Source organism: Pseudorca crassidens, chromosome 1 (assembly GCF_039906515.1).
Source record: "Pseudorca crassidens isolate mPseCra1 chromosome 1, mPseCra1.hap1, whole genome shotgun sequence".
NCBI classification, from domain to species: domain Eukaryota; kingdom Metazoa; phylum Chordata; class Mammalia; order Artiodactyla; family Delphinidae; genus Pseudorca; species Pseudorca crassidens.
The window spans coordinates 113,347,726-113,363,388 of NC_090296.1; the positions used below are offsets into that span (position 1 = coordinate 113,347,726).

Consider the following 15,663-nt stretch of genomic DNA (forward strand, 5'->3'; position numbering starts at 1 on the left):
CTGTCCCAAGCTGGGGGCTGGAATCCAGGAAGAGGGCTGTCAGGATGGGCTAAGGTGTTCCCAGAACCTAAGTGGGGAATAGGCCAGGGCTCAAACACGGGTATCTACCCACCACCCACCCAGGATGCTTACCCTCCCTGGTGCGCACCCACCTGTGAGAAAACAACCTCCTCTCCCACCCACAGCTGTGCACCCCACCCACCGCCAGACACATAACATCTTTGCCATCCAGGACCCCGTGGGCCCCACTCTCTGCAACAGTCCTGCACCAGCGCTGGAAAGGGGAGGGGACAGTGGAGGACCCACAGGGCGGAACATCTCTTCCAGCCACTCTCTGCTTAGTCATCAGGGGCTACTTCTGCCCTCAGGATAAAGTGCTGCCTCCCAACCCAGGTTCAGTGGCCAGCTTACCTCTGTCAGCAGCCCAGCTGCTCCCTCAGCACCCCCAGACTCCTGCACATCCAGTTCCAAGGCCAAGGCCAGCCTCACTCCTCTTCCCTGGGGAGCCTCTCCCCACCCCCCATCTCCACCAGGTGCTCCCACAGCACCCCATGCTTCCCCTCACATACAGCTTTGTAATTGCTCTACTGTCTTTCTCATCCGCTAACTTTTTGTTCCATGAGGGAAGACTTGTGTCAGTCTTGTTCACCACTGTGTTCCTAGAACCCAGCATGGCAGGCAGGCAGAAGGAGCTCAATAAATGTATGCTGTGTTTATAAAATGAATTAAGAACTACCTTCCGGGAGCTTACAGCTCAGTGGGGGCGATAAACCAGATACAGGAAAACATGAGTGCCGGGCAGATCAAAGCAGGATTTAGAATTATGGGTATAAGTGGAGGAGAAACAGGTCAGGTTTCTGCAGACCTTCAGAACTGGGCAGAAAACACAGATTGTAATAGACTCATGGTTTTCAAACTGTTTTAGCTTCTGAACTGTCCAAGCACCAGGGGGCTTCAACAGTAACAGGGTAAGGTTGAAGCTGCTCTGGGAGAACTGTGGGCAGGAGGTGGAGGGAGCCCAGAGTCCAGTGCCCCCACCTCAGGGACCCTGCTCTGGGCACATTTTGAAAACCACCCAACCAAGCTCTCCTTGCACAGTTGGGAAAACTGAAGTCTAGGCAGGGCGGGCAGCTTGCCCCAGGTCCCAGGACTAGGGCTCAGATCACCTGACCTCTTGGCCAGTGCCTTGTCCATCGGGAGGCTAGCTGCTAGAGGAGGGGCTTTGAGCTGGCTTGAAAGTAGACAGGGTTTCCGAAGGTGAAAACAAGGGCAGGGCAGATGGGGGATGCTCCCTTCACCTCTTGGTTCATCGACAGCAAAGGTTCTCAGCCTTGGTGCTGACTGTAGCTACCTGGGAGCCTTAAAACTACTGGTGCCTCAGTATCACTACCCATAAACTGCTGATGCTCACCTCCAGAGGCCCTGATATGACTGGTCAGGGGGGCAGCCTGGGCACTGGGACTTTTACAGCTCTCCAGGTGATTCCTGTGTGCAGCCAAGGTTGAGAATCTCTGACTCAGTCCACACTAGTAGACCCAAGCCAGGCTGCATATCAGAACCATGCATATCAGAACCATCTGCAGATCTTCTAAAATGATAGGGCCCTGGGCCCACTCCAGATCCACTGATTGGGACTCTGCAGAGTAGGTCCTGAGAATCTGCATTTGTAAGGATTCTCTATCTTGGTCAGTTACCAGGCCTATCTCAGGCCCCACAGTAGGTGAGGATGTCACCATCAGACTCCAGGATGGGACCTCCAGCAGTTATTGATTATAAACACATATTCCCCTCCATTCTGTGAATGGGGAAAGTGAGGCTCAAAGAGGGGACCTGATGTGCCTAGAGTCCCATGGCAAGTCTCGGCCCAGCCTATGGACCCTCACACATGCCACCCACACCTGTCCTGCAGGCAGTCAGTAGACACATCGATCCTTGTGGAAGGAGGGAAGGAGTGATGGACAAAGCTTATCTTTTGTATCTCTTCCTCTCTCCTTCTTTCTTCCAAGTGCCCTGTCTCTATCACCTGATGCCCCCCCTCCTGGAGCATCCGTCGTTCATCTCTTTTCAAAACGATTTACTGTGGTATTTGTCTTTCAAAGGGAGAAGGGCTGTGAACCTAAAGGAGATGCTCAGTTAATGGTGGAGCTTCACAGAACAGAGAGGAATACTAACTTGGTGGGGGAGGATAGATGAAGTCATCCAATGGCCCTTCAGGCCCACCCCTTAGTGCCTGGCCCCTGACTGCTCACTGGGAGAAGACTCACCAGGCAGGTGGTCAGTCTATGTCTGGAAACACAACGTTCCTGATGCAGTGAGATTCTCCCAGCCCACCCACAGGGAGGCCAGTGCCCTGTGCTGCCTCCAGCTAATCTTCAGACTCCCACAGTGATGGCCCGAGACCCCAGCCTTGTCACAGGGTCTGGAGGGACTGAAGAGGCATGTCAGAGTCCCTACCATGGACTTGGCCCCTCATAGCCCTCCTGGACAGCTTCTTGGCCAAGGTCCTGGCTTTTCAGCGGCAGCTGAAGGTGGAGGCAACTTCTTAAATCTCAGATCAGCCTAAGGTGCTGCCCTGGAAGGTTCTCACACAGAAACTATCTGTCCCTTCAGGAACTGCCTTAGCTACAGAGAATCACTTCTCTCAAGTCACCCTCTTCCCACAACGGTGACTGACTGAAGCAGAAGTATGAAGGCCTGACCATCTCATCCCCAATTAGGACAACTCTGAAGGGCCATATATGCTTCCAAGCTGTGGAGGTGGCTTTCACTGTGTCTACAAAGCTCAACCTCTCCCTCTACCCATCCTTGCTTCTGTCATTTCCCTTACCCAGAAGTTGTTCCCAAGGGTCTCCTTAATAAATATCCTGTATGCCAAACTCCATTGGAGTCTGCTTCCTGGGGAACCTAACCTACAATACTGGTTTTCCCCATAGCTCCTAGCTGCATCTAAACACCCAAGAAGTGCCCAGCAAATACTGATGACTAGATTGATGGATGGGTAGATGGAAAGAGAGAGAGATGGATATGGGTACGGATAAACTGTTGAGGGAAGTGGTAAGAGCTGTGCTATCCAATATGGTAGCCAGTAGCCTCATGTGGCTATTTACCTTTAAATTTTAATTAATTACAATCAATTAAAATTCTCAGTCACACTAGCCACATTTCAAGTAACCACACATAGCTAGTGGCTACTGTATTGGACAACACAGGAATAAAACATCTCTCCTGCTGCAGAAAGTGTTATTGGGCAGCTCTGGAGAGATTCGTGGCTGCCCAAAGCTCCAGTCTTCTGTATCTGGGGCAGAGACTGGGACAGGAGTAGAATATTGAGACTCCCCAAGTAGGTATGGGGATTCCTGATAAACTCCTATGGAGGTGGTAGCATTAGGGTCTAGAAACTTGCTCACAACCCCCAAAAATTGATTCCAAGCTGAAATTCTGCCTCTAGAGAAAAACATAAAGTATCTTCAAGTTGAAGATAAAAAGAGCGTGGCCACTCACTGGGCTCCAGCTCCTCAGCCCCCCAGTTCTGGGTCCTCCACTCACCTGGCTCAGGCTCTGCCGCCCAGTCTTCTGTAGAGCCATGATAGCCCTGTGCAAGGGATACCCCAGGGCGACCACTGGCCCGATGAGGTCTTGCTCCTCCTGGCTCAGGGCGGACAGCAAATCAGCAGAATCAGGGTGCAATCTGTGGGTGGCGAGAGGCTGGGGCACCTGCCCAGGAGGTGGCAGGCAGGTATGTGGGCTGAGGGACTGAAACACAGACAAGTGGATGTGTCAGTTACCATGGAGGTGACAGCTGGCTAGGCAGGACATTTTTAAAGATGCCTTTATGTACCACCCTCTCTACAGAGTGTAGGGGCTAATATTGTGAGGAGCTTGGAGTCCTGCAGACCTGGATTCAAATCCCAGCTCTCCACTGTTTACTCAGTTTACTCATGTGTAAAGTGGATGCAATTATACCAGATCCCTCACAGGGTTATTACAAGGCTTAAATAAGACAAGGTGAGAAAACTGATTAGCAAAGGGCCTGGCATACAGAAACTGCCAGTAGATGATAATACTTACTGCTTAAAACAACCCTGAAAGAGAAATATGATAGGCTCATTCTACTTTACAGATATTGAATTCAAGGTCCATACAACTTAATGACCTGGTAAGCAACACACTTTTGGGACCTGAACCCTACTCAGAATCAAATCCAGGGTTCTTTACCCCAAACCTTAGTAAGGGGGAAGCAGGGGTGATCTTCCCAGCCAGATCTTCCTTCTTGAGTTTGGCTGGCTGGGGCTTGGCTGGGCATGGAGTAGGGTAGGAACTGGGTACAGCTGTGGTGTTGGGGAAACCCACACAGACCCTGGACTAAGGAGGGTGGCTTGAAGGCATTTCAATTGGTTTGGCTGGCATCACCCCTAACCCGTCCCCCATGAAGAAGCATCCATCTGCTAACCCCGAACATACCGCCCTGTCCCCTCCTCCCTAAGAAAAGCCTAGCTGCTGCCCTGACTTCAGGAGCAGAGTGCATGTGACATGTGAATTCCCCACCCATCCTCATCTTCTCAGGGGTTTCCCTGCCATGACCTCATCCTAGGATCCGCTCTTTACCCCAGGTGAAAAACATGCAAATCTTAGGATTTGAGTCTACTCTTGTGACCTTGAAAAAGATTCTTACCTGCTCTCTGCCTCAGTTTCCTCCCCTTCAGAACATCTGCCCCATCCTCCCCCCAACCCCGCTGTAGGATTGTTGCTAGAGTTAAATTTAATTGGGACCAGGGAAGAGCCATCCTGGCATCGGCAGCTAGTCCGTGATGTGGGCGTGGCCTGTGCAGTTTACACAGTCTCTTCTCTGTTCGCTCTAAATAACTGTGTGAGGGGTTGCTGCCCACTTTACAGGTAGAGAAGAGATGGCTCAGAGCAGTTCAGTGACTTGCCTAAGCTCACACAGCAGTGAGTGGGAAATGCCAGACCTTGAATCTGTCTTTTGGATTTAATTTCACCTTGGCCTTATTCTGTTGCATCTCCTGGCCTGACTGTGGAACTGCTGGGGGGAAGAAAGCTGTGCCTAACTGCCACCTCCTGCTACTAATGCTGACCTAACCCATCTGTTCCAGATCCAGGTTTTGTGGAGTTTGATACTTACACAGTCTGGACCAGTTAAAGAAAAAAGACACAGTTACGGATATAAAACTATGTACAAGGCCTTGGAAGGAGCTAGTGAGGGGCCTGAGGCTTAAGCTTCATTGGCTTCACCATATGTTCATATCTGCTCCCAGTTCTTCTTGGTACACATCCTCTGTCCTGAAGCCTTCCCATCCTGCAGCAACCCTCACCTCTCTCTCAATACCTGATTCCTCCCACTGTACAGTGTGCTGCCTTGTCTCACACTTCCTTGTCCAACTCTCCTTGTCCTGTGCGTTTGACCTGGTCTCTTCCAACCCAGTCTCTTGAAGGAAGAAACTGTACAGTGAATATTCCTTGATTGAGCCTTCCCCTCACTCATCCTACAGCAAGCCTTGCTGGGTGGGAAGCCCTAGATCTGAGCCACATTCACTGATTCAACAGACATTCACTGAGCACCCCCTATGGGCCAAGTGTGCTGCTGGGTGCTGTGGAAACAAACATAAATGCGATCCAGTTGCTGCCCTAGAAGAATCATATTCCATTGGAAGAGACAGACAGATATTGGGTAATTACAATTATTGTGACATGCACCCTAATAGAAGCAAAGAAGGCACAGTGAGAAACAGGGATTAGGGACCTATGAGCAGGGAATATTCTAGGCAAAGGGCCACAGGAAGGACTGCATGGTATAGGGTCAGGTGAGAGCAGGTAGGGAGGAGGCGCACGGAGAGGAGGGGACCGAGGCTTCGAACCAGGCCGGAGACCCAGACTGCGGGGGCCTCACTGCTGAGATGTGGCCTCGGCCAAGGGGGCATTTTCCTTACCACAACCACGGGCCTGTGGCTCCGCAGCGGGGGCACGTCGCCAGCCGTGGAGGGCCGCGGGGGCAGCGCAGGGGTGCTGGGGAGCGATGACTCGGGGCCCGGGGGTGGCACTGGGGCGCTGGGGAGCGGGAGTGCCGGGCCCAGGGGTGACGTGGTGCCAGGGCAGAGGCTCAGAGCTCGGTGGCGGATGCGGTGCAGGAGACTGCGGGGGCGGGCGGCCAGCCTGCACTCAGAGAGCCGCCGCCGCGCCCCGGCCAGCTCCGACCTCACGCCGCGCAGCACTTCCAGCGAGCACCGGTGTTGGCTCAGGCTGGGGCTCGCCGAGGAGCTGGGCTGGGGGCTGCAGGGATCCGGCTCTTCCTCCATGGCAGAGAAGGCTTCTTCCTCATCCTGGTCCTTCTCCTCCACCTCTTCCTCCTCAGGTTGCTCCTGCGGTCTAGCCTCAGGACCTTCCGCTGCGGCAGGTATGGGCTCCAGCCCTTGCTCAGGGCTGACCAGCAAGAACCAGGCGGGAGGGGCTGAAGCTGCCCCCGGGGCATCGCACTGGACCTGGCAGGGTCCCCGGACTACAGCCTCCACCCAGAAGAGTGCCCTCCTCTCCAGGCTGAAGTCATACTGCAGAAAGACGGCCGAATGAGGCTCCGTCAGGCAAACCAGGGCCGGGGGCGCACCCCTACCTTCTGGCCTCTGGGGAACCTATTCAGGCATAGATTCACCAGGCCTGGACAGTTTCTGATTCTAAGCCCCAGGCATTCATCGCAGCCCACCCTCACCCTTAGTTTTAGCTAGCACTGGGGTGGATGGATATCAATAACAATTTAACGGCAAACTGTGCAGGAAGGACAAAGTGAGGAATAGGTTAATAGACTGAAACAGTGAAAACAAATATCTAAGTCCCTTTGCCATTCAGTATATAATTGAACAACAGGGGCTTAAAAAAATTCTCCAACAAAACTTGTTCTTAGCAAAGAAGCTTTCACTTGAGCCCAGAATCATTTGTCACTGAGCAGTTGGCTTTGGAGGCCGGCCCAGGCCTGCCAACCTCTCTGTGGAGTGGTACTTGCCCCCATCCCATTCGCTGCCATCCAAGGTTACTTTGGGGCCCAGGAAATGTAAAAATTGCCAATTTTTGTTGAACTCTACTTACTAGGTCCTAATGTTATTCCTATTTCCAGATTACCAAAATGAGGCTCAGAAAATTTGATTTGCTGGTGGTCAGATTAGTGGTGAGTGGTTGAGCTGGGATTCCTCTGTCCATCTGACTGTAGTGCTTTCTCCACTACAGATCAAGCCAACTAAAAAATAAATCTGGAGCCCACATAAATAACCTAAATTGAGAGTTTGTAAATGAGGCAAAAATAAAATATTCCCGGTACCTACCATTAAAATTTAGAACTGGAAATATAAAACTCCATTAAAAAATATAAATATTCTCAAAAGGCAATTTCAGTGCTCAATGATGGCCAGTTAAGGCTGGGGGAAGTGGTGTGTGTGGGGAAAATGGGAGGCAGAAAGGCAGACAGGCACTGCCCCCTCCCACCCCTGAATGACCCTATGTTGGAGAGAGGAACATAACTTAGCTGTTCTAAGTGTGGCTCCCTGAGTGTACCTTATTTCTCTCTGTATTCTCAGGGCCCAAGGCAGTTCTGGCCCCAAGGGCATATTTGTAATTGTGTGCAGAATAAATGGACAGAGAAAGAGATTGGAGCAAAATAAGTGGGTTGTGAAGGACAGAGGAGTGAAAAAGACAACTTCAGAACTGATGAGGCAGTCATGGAGAGAAAGAGACTGAGAGATAATGAGACAGTAAACAGGACTTAAGGAATAAAAGGATACAAAGACCCAGGCTGAACAACCAGTAAGACAGGAATACAGCCCCATCCACCAAATAAAAAAAAAAAAAGAAAGAAAGAAACGACAAAAAAATATGTTATGACAAAGGAGCAAGGTAAAAACCTACAAGACCAAATAAATGAAGATGAAATTCACAACCTACCTGAAAAATAATTCAGAGTAATGATAGTAAAGATGATCTAAAATCTCGGAAACAGAATGGAGAAAATACAAGGAATGTTTAACAAGGATCTAGAAGAACTAAAGAGCAAACAAACAGTGATGAACAACACAATAACTGAAATTAAAAATACTCTAGAAGGAATCAATAGCAGAATAACTGAGGCAGAAGAATGGATAAGTGAGCTGGAAGACAGAATGGTGGAAATAACTGTTGTGGAGCAGAATAAAGAAATAAGAATGAAAAGAATTGAGGACAGCCTCAGAGACCTCTGGGACAACATTAAATGCACTAATATTCAAATTATAGAGGTCCCAGAAGAAAAGAAAAAGAAAGGGTCTGAGAAAATATTTGAGGAGATTATAGTTGAAAACTTCCCTAACATGGGAAAGGAAATAGTCAATCAAGTCCAGGAAGTACAGAGAGTCCCATACAGGATAAATCCAAGGAGAAACACTCAGAGACACATATTAATCAAACTATCAAAAAATAAGTACAAAGAAAAAATATAAAAGCAACAAATAACATACAAGGGAATCCCCATAAGGTTAACAGCTGATCTTTCAGCAGAAACTCTGCAAGCCAGAAGGGAGGGGCAGGACATATTTAAAGTGATGAAAGGGGAAAACCTACAACCAAGATTACTCTACCCAGCAAGGATCTCATTCAGATTTTTTTTTTTTTTAAAGAAAGGTGGCTAATGACTCTTTTTTTTTTTAATTATTTTATTTTTTTATTTTTGGCTGTGTTGTGTCCTCATTGCTGCACACAGGCTTCCTCTAGTTGCAGCGAGTAGGGTCTGCTCTTCATTGTGGTGCACAGGCTTCTCATTGCAGTGGCTTCTCTTGTTGCGGAGCATGGGCTGTACGCATGTGGGCTTCAGAAGTTGTGGCACGCGGGCTTTAGAGCACAGGCTCAATAGTTGTGGCGCATGGGCTTAGTTGCTCCGCAGCATGTGGGATCTTCCTGGACCAGGGATTGAACCCGTGTCCCCTGCATTGGCAGGCAGGTTCTTATGCACTGCACCACCAGGGAAGCCCTCTCATTCAGATTTGACAGAGAAATCACGAGCAAAAGCTATGAGAATTCAGCACCACCAAACTAGCTTTACAACAAATGCTAAAGGAACTTCTCTAAGTGGGAAATACAAGAGAAGAAAAAGAGCCACAAAAACAAACCCAAATCAATTAAGAAAATGGTAATAGGAACATATATATCGATAATCACATTGAATGTAAATGGATTAAATGCTCCAACCAAAAGACACAGACTGGCTGAATGGATACAAAAACAAGACCCTTATATATGCTGTCTACAAGAAACCCACTTCAGACCTAGGGACACATACAGACTGAAAGTGAGGGGATGGAAAAAGATATTCCATGCAAATGGAAATCAAAAGAAAGCTGGAATACCAATTATCATATCAGATAAAATAGACTTTAAAATAAAGACTGTTGGGGACTTCCCTGGTGGCGCACTGGTTAAGGTTCCGCCTGCCAATGCAGGAGACATGGGTTCAAGCCCTGCTCCAGGAAGATCCCACATGCCGCAGAGCAACTAAGCCTGTGCACCACAGCTATGGAGCCTGCGCTCTAGAGCCCGTGAGCCACAACTACTGAGCCTGCATGCCACAACTACTGAAGCCTGAACGCCTAGAGCCCATGCTCCGCAACAAGAGAAGCCACCACAATGAGAAGCCTGCGCACCGCAATGAACAGTAGGCCCCGCTCGCCACAACTAGAGAAAGAACATGCACAGCAGTGAAGACCCAATGCAGCCAAAAATAAATAAATAAATACATTTATTTTTAAAAAAGAAAAAAAAAATATTCCATGCAAATAGAAATCACAAGAAAGCTGGAATAGCAATACTCATATCAGATAAAATAGACTTTAAAATAAAGACTGTTGGGGGCTTCCCTGGTGGTGCAGTGGTTAAGAATCTGCCTGCCAAGGCACGGGACATGGGGTTGAACCCTGGTCCGGGAAGATCCCACATGCTGTGGAGCAACTAAGCCCGTGCACCACAATGATTGAGCCTGCACTTTAGAGCCTGTGAGTCACAACTACTGAGCCCTCGTGCCACAACTACTGAAGCCTGTGCACCTAGAGACCGTGCTCCACAACAAGAGAAGCCACCATAATGAAGAGTAGCCCCCACTCACTGTAGTTAGAGAAAGCCCATGCACACCAACAAAGACCCAATGTAGCCAAAAACAAATAAATAAAATAAATTTTAAAAATTTATAAAAATAAATAAAAGTTTTTAAAAAATAAAAATATAAAGACTGTTACAAGAGATAAGGAAGACACTACATAATGATCAAGGAACCAATCCAAGAAGAAAACATAACAATTATAAACATTTATACATCCAACATAAGAGCACCTCCGTACATAAGGCAAATGCTAACAGCCATAAAAGGAGAAACTGACAGTAACACAATAATAGTGGGGGACTTTTAACACCTCACTTACAATAGACAGATCATCCAGACAGAAAATAAATAAGGAAACACAAGCTTTAAATGACACAGTAGATCAGATAAACTTAATTGATATTTTGAGGACATTCCACCCAAAAGTGGAAGAATACACTTTCTTCTCAAGTGCACACGGAACATTCTCCAGAATAGATGACATCTTGGGTCACAAATCAAGCCTTGGAAAATTTAAGAAAATTGAAATTGTATCAAGCATCTTTTCTGACAACAACACCATGAGATTAGAAATCAATTACAGGAAAAAAAAAACAGTAAAAAACACAAATACATGCAGGCTAAATAGTGTGCTGCTAAATAACCAAGAGATCACAAAAGAAATCAAAGAAGAAATAAAAATATACCTAGAAACAAATGACAATGAAAACATGATGATCCAAAACCTATGGGATGCAGTTCTAAGAGGAAGCAGTTCTAAGAGGGAAGGTCCCAGCAATTCAAGCTCACCTCAAGAAACAAGAAAAATCTCAAATAAATATTCTAACCTTACACCTAAAGCAACTAGAAAAAGAAGAACAAAGAAAACCCAAAGTTAGTAGAAGGAAAGAAATCATAAAGATCAGAGCAGAGATAAATGAAATAGAAACGAAGAAAACAATAGCTAAGATCAATAAAACTAAAAGTTGGTTCTTTGAGAAGATAAACAAAACTGATAAACCTTTAGCCAGACTCATCAAGAAGAAGAGGGAGAAGACTCAAATCAATAAAATTAGAAATGAAAAAGGAGAAATTACAACTGAAACACAGAAATACAAAAGATCCTAAGAGACTACGACAAGCAACTCTATGCCAATAAAATGGACAACCTGGAAGAAATGGACAAACCCTCGGAAAAGTACAACCTTCCAAGATTGAACCAGGAAGAATTAGAAAATATAAACAGACCAATCACAGGTAATCAAATTGAAACTATAATTAAAAATCTTCCAACAAACAAAAGTCCAGGACTAGATGGCTCCACAGGCGAATTCTATCAAACATTTAGAGAAAAGTTTAGAGAAAAGTTAACACCTATCCTCAAACTCTTCCAAAAAATTGTGGAGGGAGGAACAGTCCCAAACTCATTCTACGAGGCCACCATCACCCTGATACCAAAACCAGACAAAGATATCACAAAAGAAGAAAATTATAGACAAATATCACTGATGAACATAGATGCAAAAATCCTCAACAAAATACTAGCAAACAGAATCCAACAACACATTAAAAGGATCATACACCGTGATCAAGTGGGATTTATCCCAGGGATGCAAGGATTCTTCAATATATGCAAATCAATCAATGTGATACACCATATTAACAAATTGAAGAATAAAAACCATATGATCATCTCAATAGATGCAGAAAAAGCTTTTGCCAAAATTCAACACCCATTTATGATAAAAACTCTCCAGAAAGTGGGCATAGAGGGAACCTACCTCAACATAATAAAGGCCATGTACGACAAACCCACACCAAACATCATTCTCAATGGTGAAAAACTGAAAGTATTTCCTCTAAGATCAGAAACAAGACAAGGATGTCCACTCTCGCCACTATTATTCAACATAGTATTGGAAGTCCTAGCCACAGCAATCAGAGAAGAAAAAGAAATAAAAGGAATAAAAATTGAAAAGAAGAAGTAAAACTGTCAGTGTTTGCCGATGACATGATACTATACATAGAAAATCCTAAAGATGCCACCAAAAAACTACTAGAACTAATCAATGAATTTGGTAAGGTTGCAGGATACAAAATTAATGCACAGAAATCTCTGGCATTCCTATACACTAACAATGAAAGAGAAATTAAGGAAACACTCCCATTTACCATTGCAACAAAAAGAATAAAATACCTAGGAATAAACCTACCTAAGGAGGCAAAAGACCTGTACTCAGAAAACTATAAAACACTGATAAAAGAAATCAAAGGTAACATAAACAAATGGAGAGACATACCATACTCCTGGATTGGAAGAAGCAGTATTGTGAAGATGACTATACTACCCAAAGCAATCTACAGGTTCAATGCAATCCCTATCAAATTACCAATGGCATTTTTCACAGAACAAGAAATTTTACAATTAGTATGGAAACACAAAAGACCCCGAATAGCCAAAGCAATCGTAAGAAAGAAAAATGGAGCTGGAAGAATCAGGCTCCCTGACTTCACACTATACTACAAAGCTATAGTAATCAAGACAGTATGGTACTGGCACAAAAACAGAAAGATAGATCAATGGAACAGGATAGAAAGCTCAGAGATAACCCATGCACATATGGTCACCTTATCTTTGATAAAGGAGGCAAGAATATACAATGGAGAAAAGACAGCCTCTTCAATAAGTGGTGCTGGGAAAACTGGACAGCTACATGTAAAAGAATGAAATTAGAACACTCCCTAACACCATACACAAATATAAACTCAAAATGGATTAAAGACCTAAATGTAAGGCCAGACACTATCAAATTCTTAGAGGAAAACATAGGCAGAACATTCTATGACATAAATCACAGCAAGATCCTTTTTGACCCACCTCCCAGAGACATGGAAATAAAAACAAAAATAAACAAATGGGACCTAATGAAACTTAAAAGCTGTTGCACAGCAAAGGAAACCATAAACAAGATGAAAAGACAACCCTCAGGATGGGAGAAAATATTTGCAAATGAAGCAACTGAAAAAGGATTAATCTCTAAAATATACAAATAGCTCATGCAGCTCAATATTGAAAAAACAAACAAGCCAATCCAAAAATGGGTGGAAGACCTAAATAGGCATTTCTCCAAAGACATACAGATGGCCAACAAATACATGAAAAGATGCTCAACATCACTAATCATTAGAGAAATGCAAATCAAAACCACAACCTCACACCAGGCAGAATGGCCATCATCAAAAAATCTACAAACAATAAATGCTGGAGAGGTGTGGAGAAAAGGGAACCCTCCTGCACTGTTGGTGGGAATGTAAACTGATACAGCCACTATGGAGAACAGTATGGCGGTTCCTTAAGAAAACTAAAAATATAACTACCATATGACCCAGCAATCCCACTACTGGGCATCTACCCTGAGAAAACTATAATTCAAAAAGAGTCATGTACCACGATGTTCATTGCAGCACTATTTACAATAGCCAGGACATTGAAGCAACCTAAATGTCCATCTACAGATGAATGGATAAAGAAGATGTGGCACATATATGCACTGGAATATTACTCTGCCATAAAAAGGAACGAAATTGAGTTATTTGTAGTGAGGTGGATGGACCTAGAATCTGTCATACAGAGTGAAGTAAGTCAGAAAGAGAAAAACAAATACCGTATACTAACGCGTATATATGGAATTTTAAAAAGCGGTACTGATGAACCTAGTGGCAGGACAGGAATAAAGACGCAGATGTATAGAACGGACTTGAGGGCATAGGGGGAGAAGGGGAAGCTGGGATGAAGTGAGAGAGTGGCATGGACATATATACACTGCCAAATGTAAAATGTATGGCTAGTGGGAAGCTGCTCCATAGCACAAGGAGATCAACTTGATGCTTTGTGACGACCTAGAGGGGTGGGATAGGGAGGGTGGGAGGGAGACTCAAGAGGGAGGGGATATGGGGATATATGTATACATATAGCTGATTCACTTTGTTGTACAGCAGAAACTAACACAACATTGTAAAGCATTTATAGTCCAATAAAGATGTGAAAAAAAAATAGCAGCACTTGTGATTTGTGGAAGCTACGCAAGATGATTCTAAATTTCAATATGAAAAACAAACCAATAAGAATAGCCAGAAAAACTTTGGGGACAAAAAGAGAAATAAGGGGGACTGGCCCTACCAGCTGTTAATATATATTATAAAACCTCAATAATTAAAGCTAAGGCACTGGCACAGATAGACTAAAGGTACAGAACAGAAAGTCCAGAAATAGAAATTAATATCTATGGGACTTAGTAAATAATAAGGTGGCATCTCAAGCAATGGGAAGAAGATGGTGTTAGTCAAAAATGGTGTTAGTCAGCTGAAAGGAAATAAAGTTGGATCCATCCTCACATCATACACGAGGGTGAATTCCAAAAGGATCGAAGATTCAATTTTATGAAATGAAACCATAAAAGTACTAGGAGAAAACAGGAGAGAAATCCTTTATAACCTCAAGTGGGAAAACATTTCTCTGAATTGAAATTGAGAAGCCATGAAAGTACACACACGCACATGTGAAAATCTGCATGGCAAATATACCCCATAAGCAAGGTCAAAGGCAAATGACAACTGGAAGGAAAACAGCTCTGATAACACAGACTAATATAGGAGTGCCTAGAAATAGATAAGAAAAAGACCAACAGCCCAACAGGGAAATGGACAAAAGATATGGACAGTCCACAGAAAAGGGAATACAGATGGCTCTTAAACACATGAAAAGCTGCTCAACCTCACTAAGGATAAGAGAAAGGCAAAATAAAACTACACTGAGATACCATTTGCCTATCCCTGGGCAAAGATCCAAAATCTTATGACTATCTGTTGGGGAGTGGAGCTGAGGTATAGGCCCCTTGTAGAGCGCTGGTTGGATGTAAGTCAATATAACCCTTATAGAGAGCAATATGGCAACACACTTCAATTCAAAAGGACATCTGCATAGTCTTTCCCTGCAGCATTGTTTGTAATGGCCAAAGACTGGGAAGAACCTAAGTGTCCATCAAGAGGGGATTCATTCAATAAAGTACGATGTATTCATTTAACGCAATACAGTGAAAAACAAAGTGAAGAAGCTTTCTATGTATTGATATGGAAGGTGTTAAAATATATTAGGTGAAAAAAATCAAGACAAACAGTGTATATAAAGTGCTACCCTTGGTGTAAAAAAGGAGGAAATAGCTGTATTTGCTTTTATATACACACATAAGAATCTCCAGAAGAATACATTTTAAAAAATGAGTAACAGAGGTCACCAGTGAGGTGGGGACAGGACAGATGGGAAGGTGTCAGTGGAAGGCTTTTCACTCTTTCAGGGTAGGCAAACTGTCTGGGAGCCAAACCGACCTCCAACTTTGTTTTTATAAATAAAGTGTTATTGGAACACAGCCATACCCATACTACTTTCTGTAATGTCTATGGCCCTTTCTCCCTACAACAGCAGAGTTAAGTAATTGCCAGTTTTTACTATCTGGTTCTTTACAGAAAATGTTTGTTGACCCTTGTGCTATACCTATATATACATC

At 44.8% G+C, this 15,663-nt stretch overlaps 1 protein-coding gene across 1 annotated transcript in view; it reads right to left on the reverse strand.

The window, feature by feature from the left end:
• Positions 1-15,663, reverse strand: part of UBAP1L (ubiquitin associated protein 1 like) — a 28,637-nt gene that overhangs the window by 2,340 nt on the left and 10,634 nt on the right. Inside the window, exons 4-5 of the mRNA XM_067750489.1 lie at positions 5,946-6,560; positions 3,547-3,753 (exon numbers count right to left, since the gene is read on the reverse strand). Of these exons, the coding sequence (XP_067606590.1) occupies positions 3,547-3,753; positions 5,946-6,560 (822 nt within the window). The remainder of the gene's footprint in view (positions 1-3,546; positions 3,754-5,945; positions 6,561-15,663) is intronic.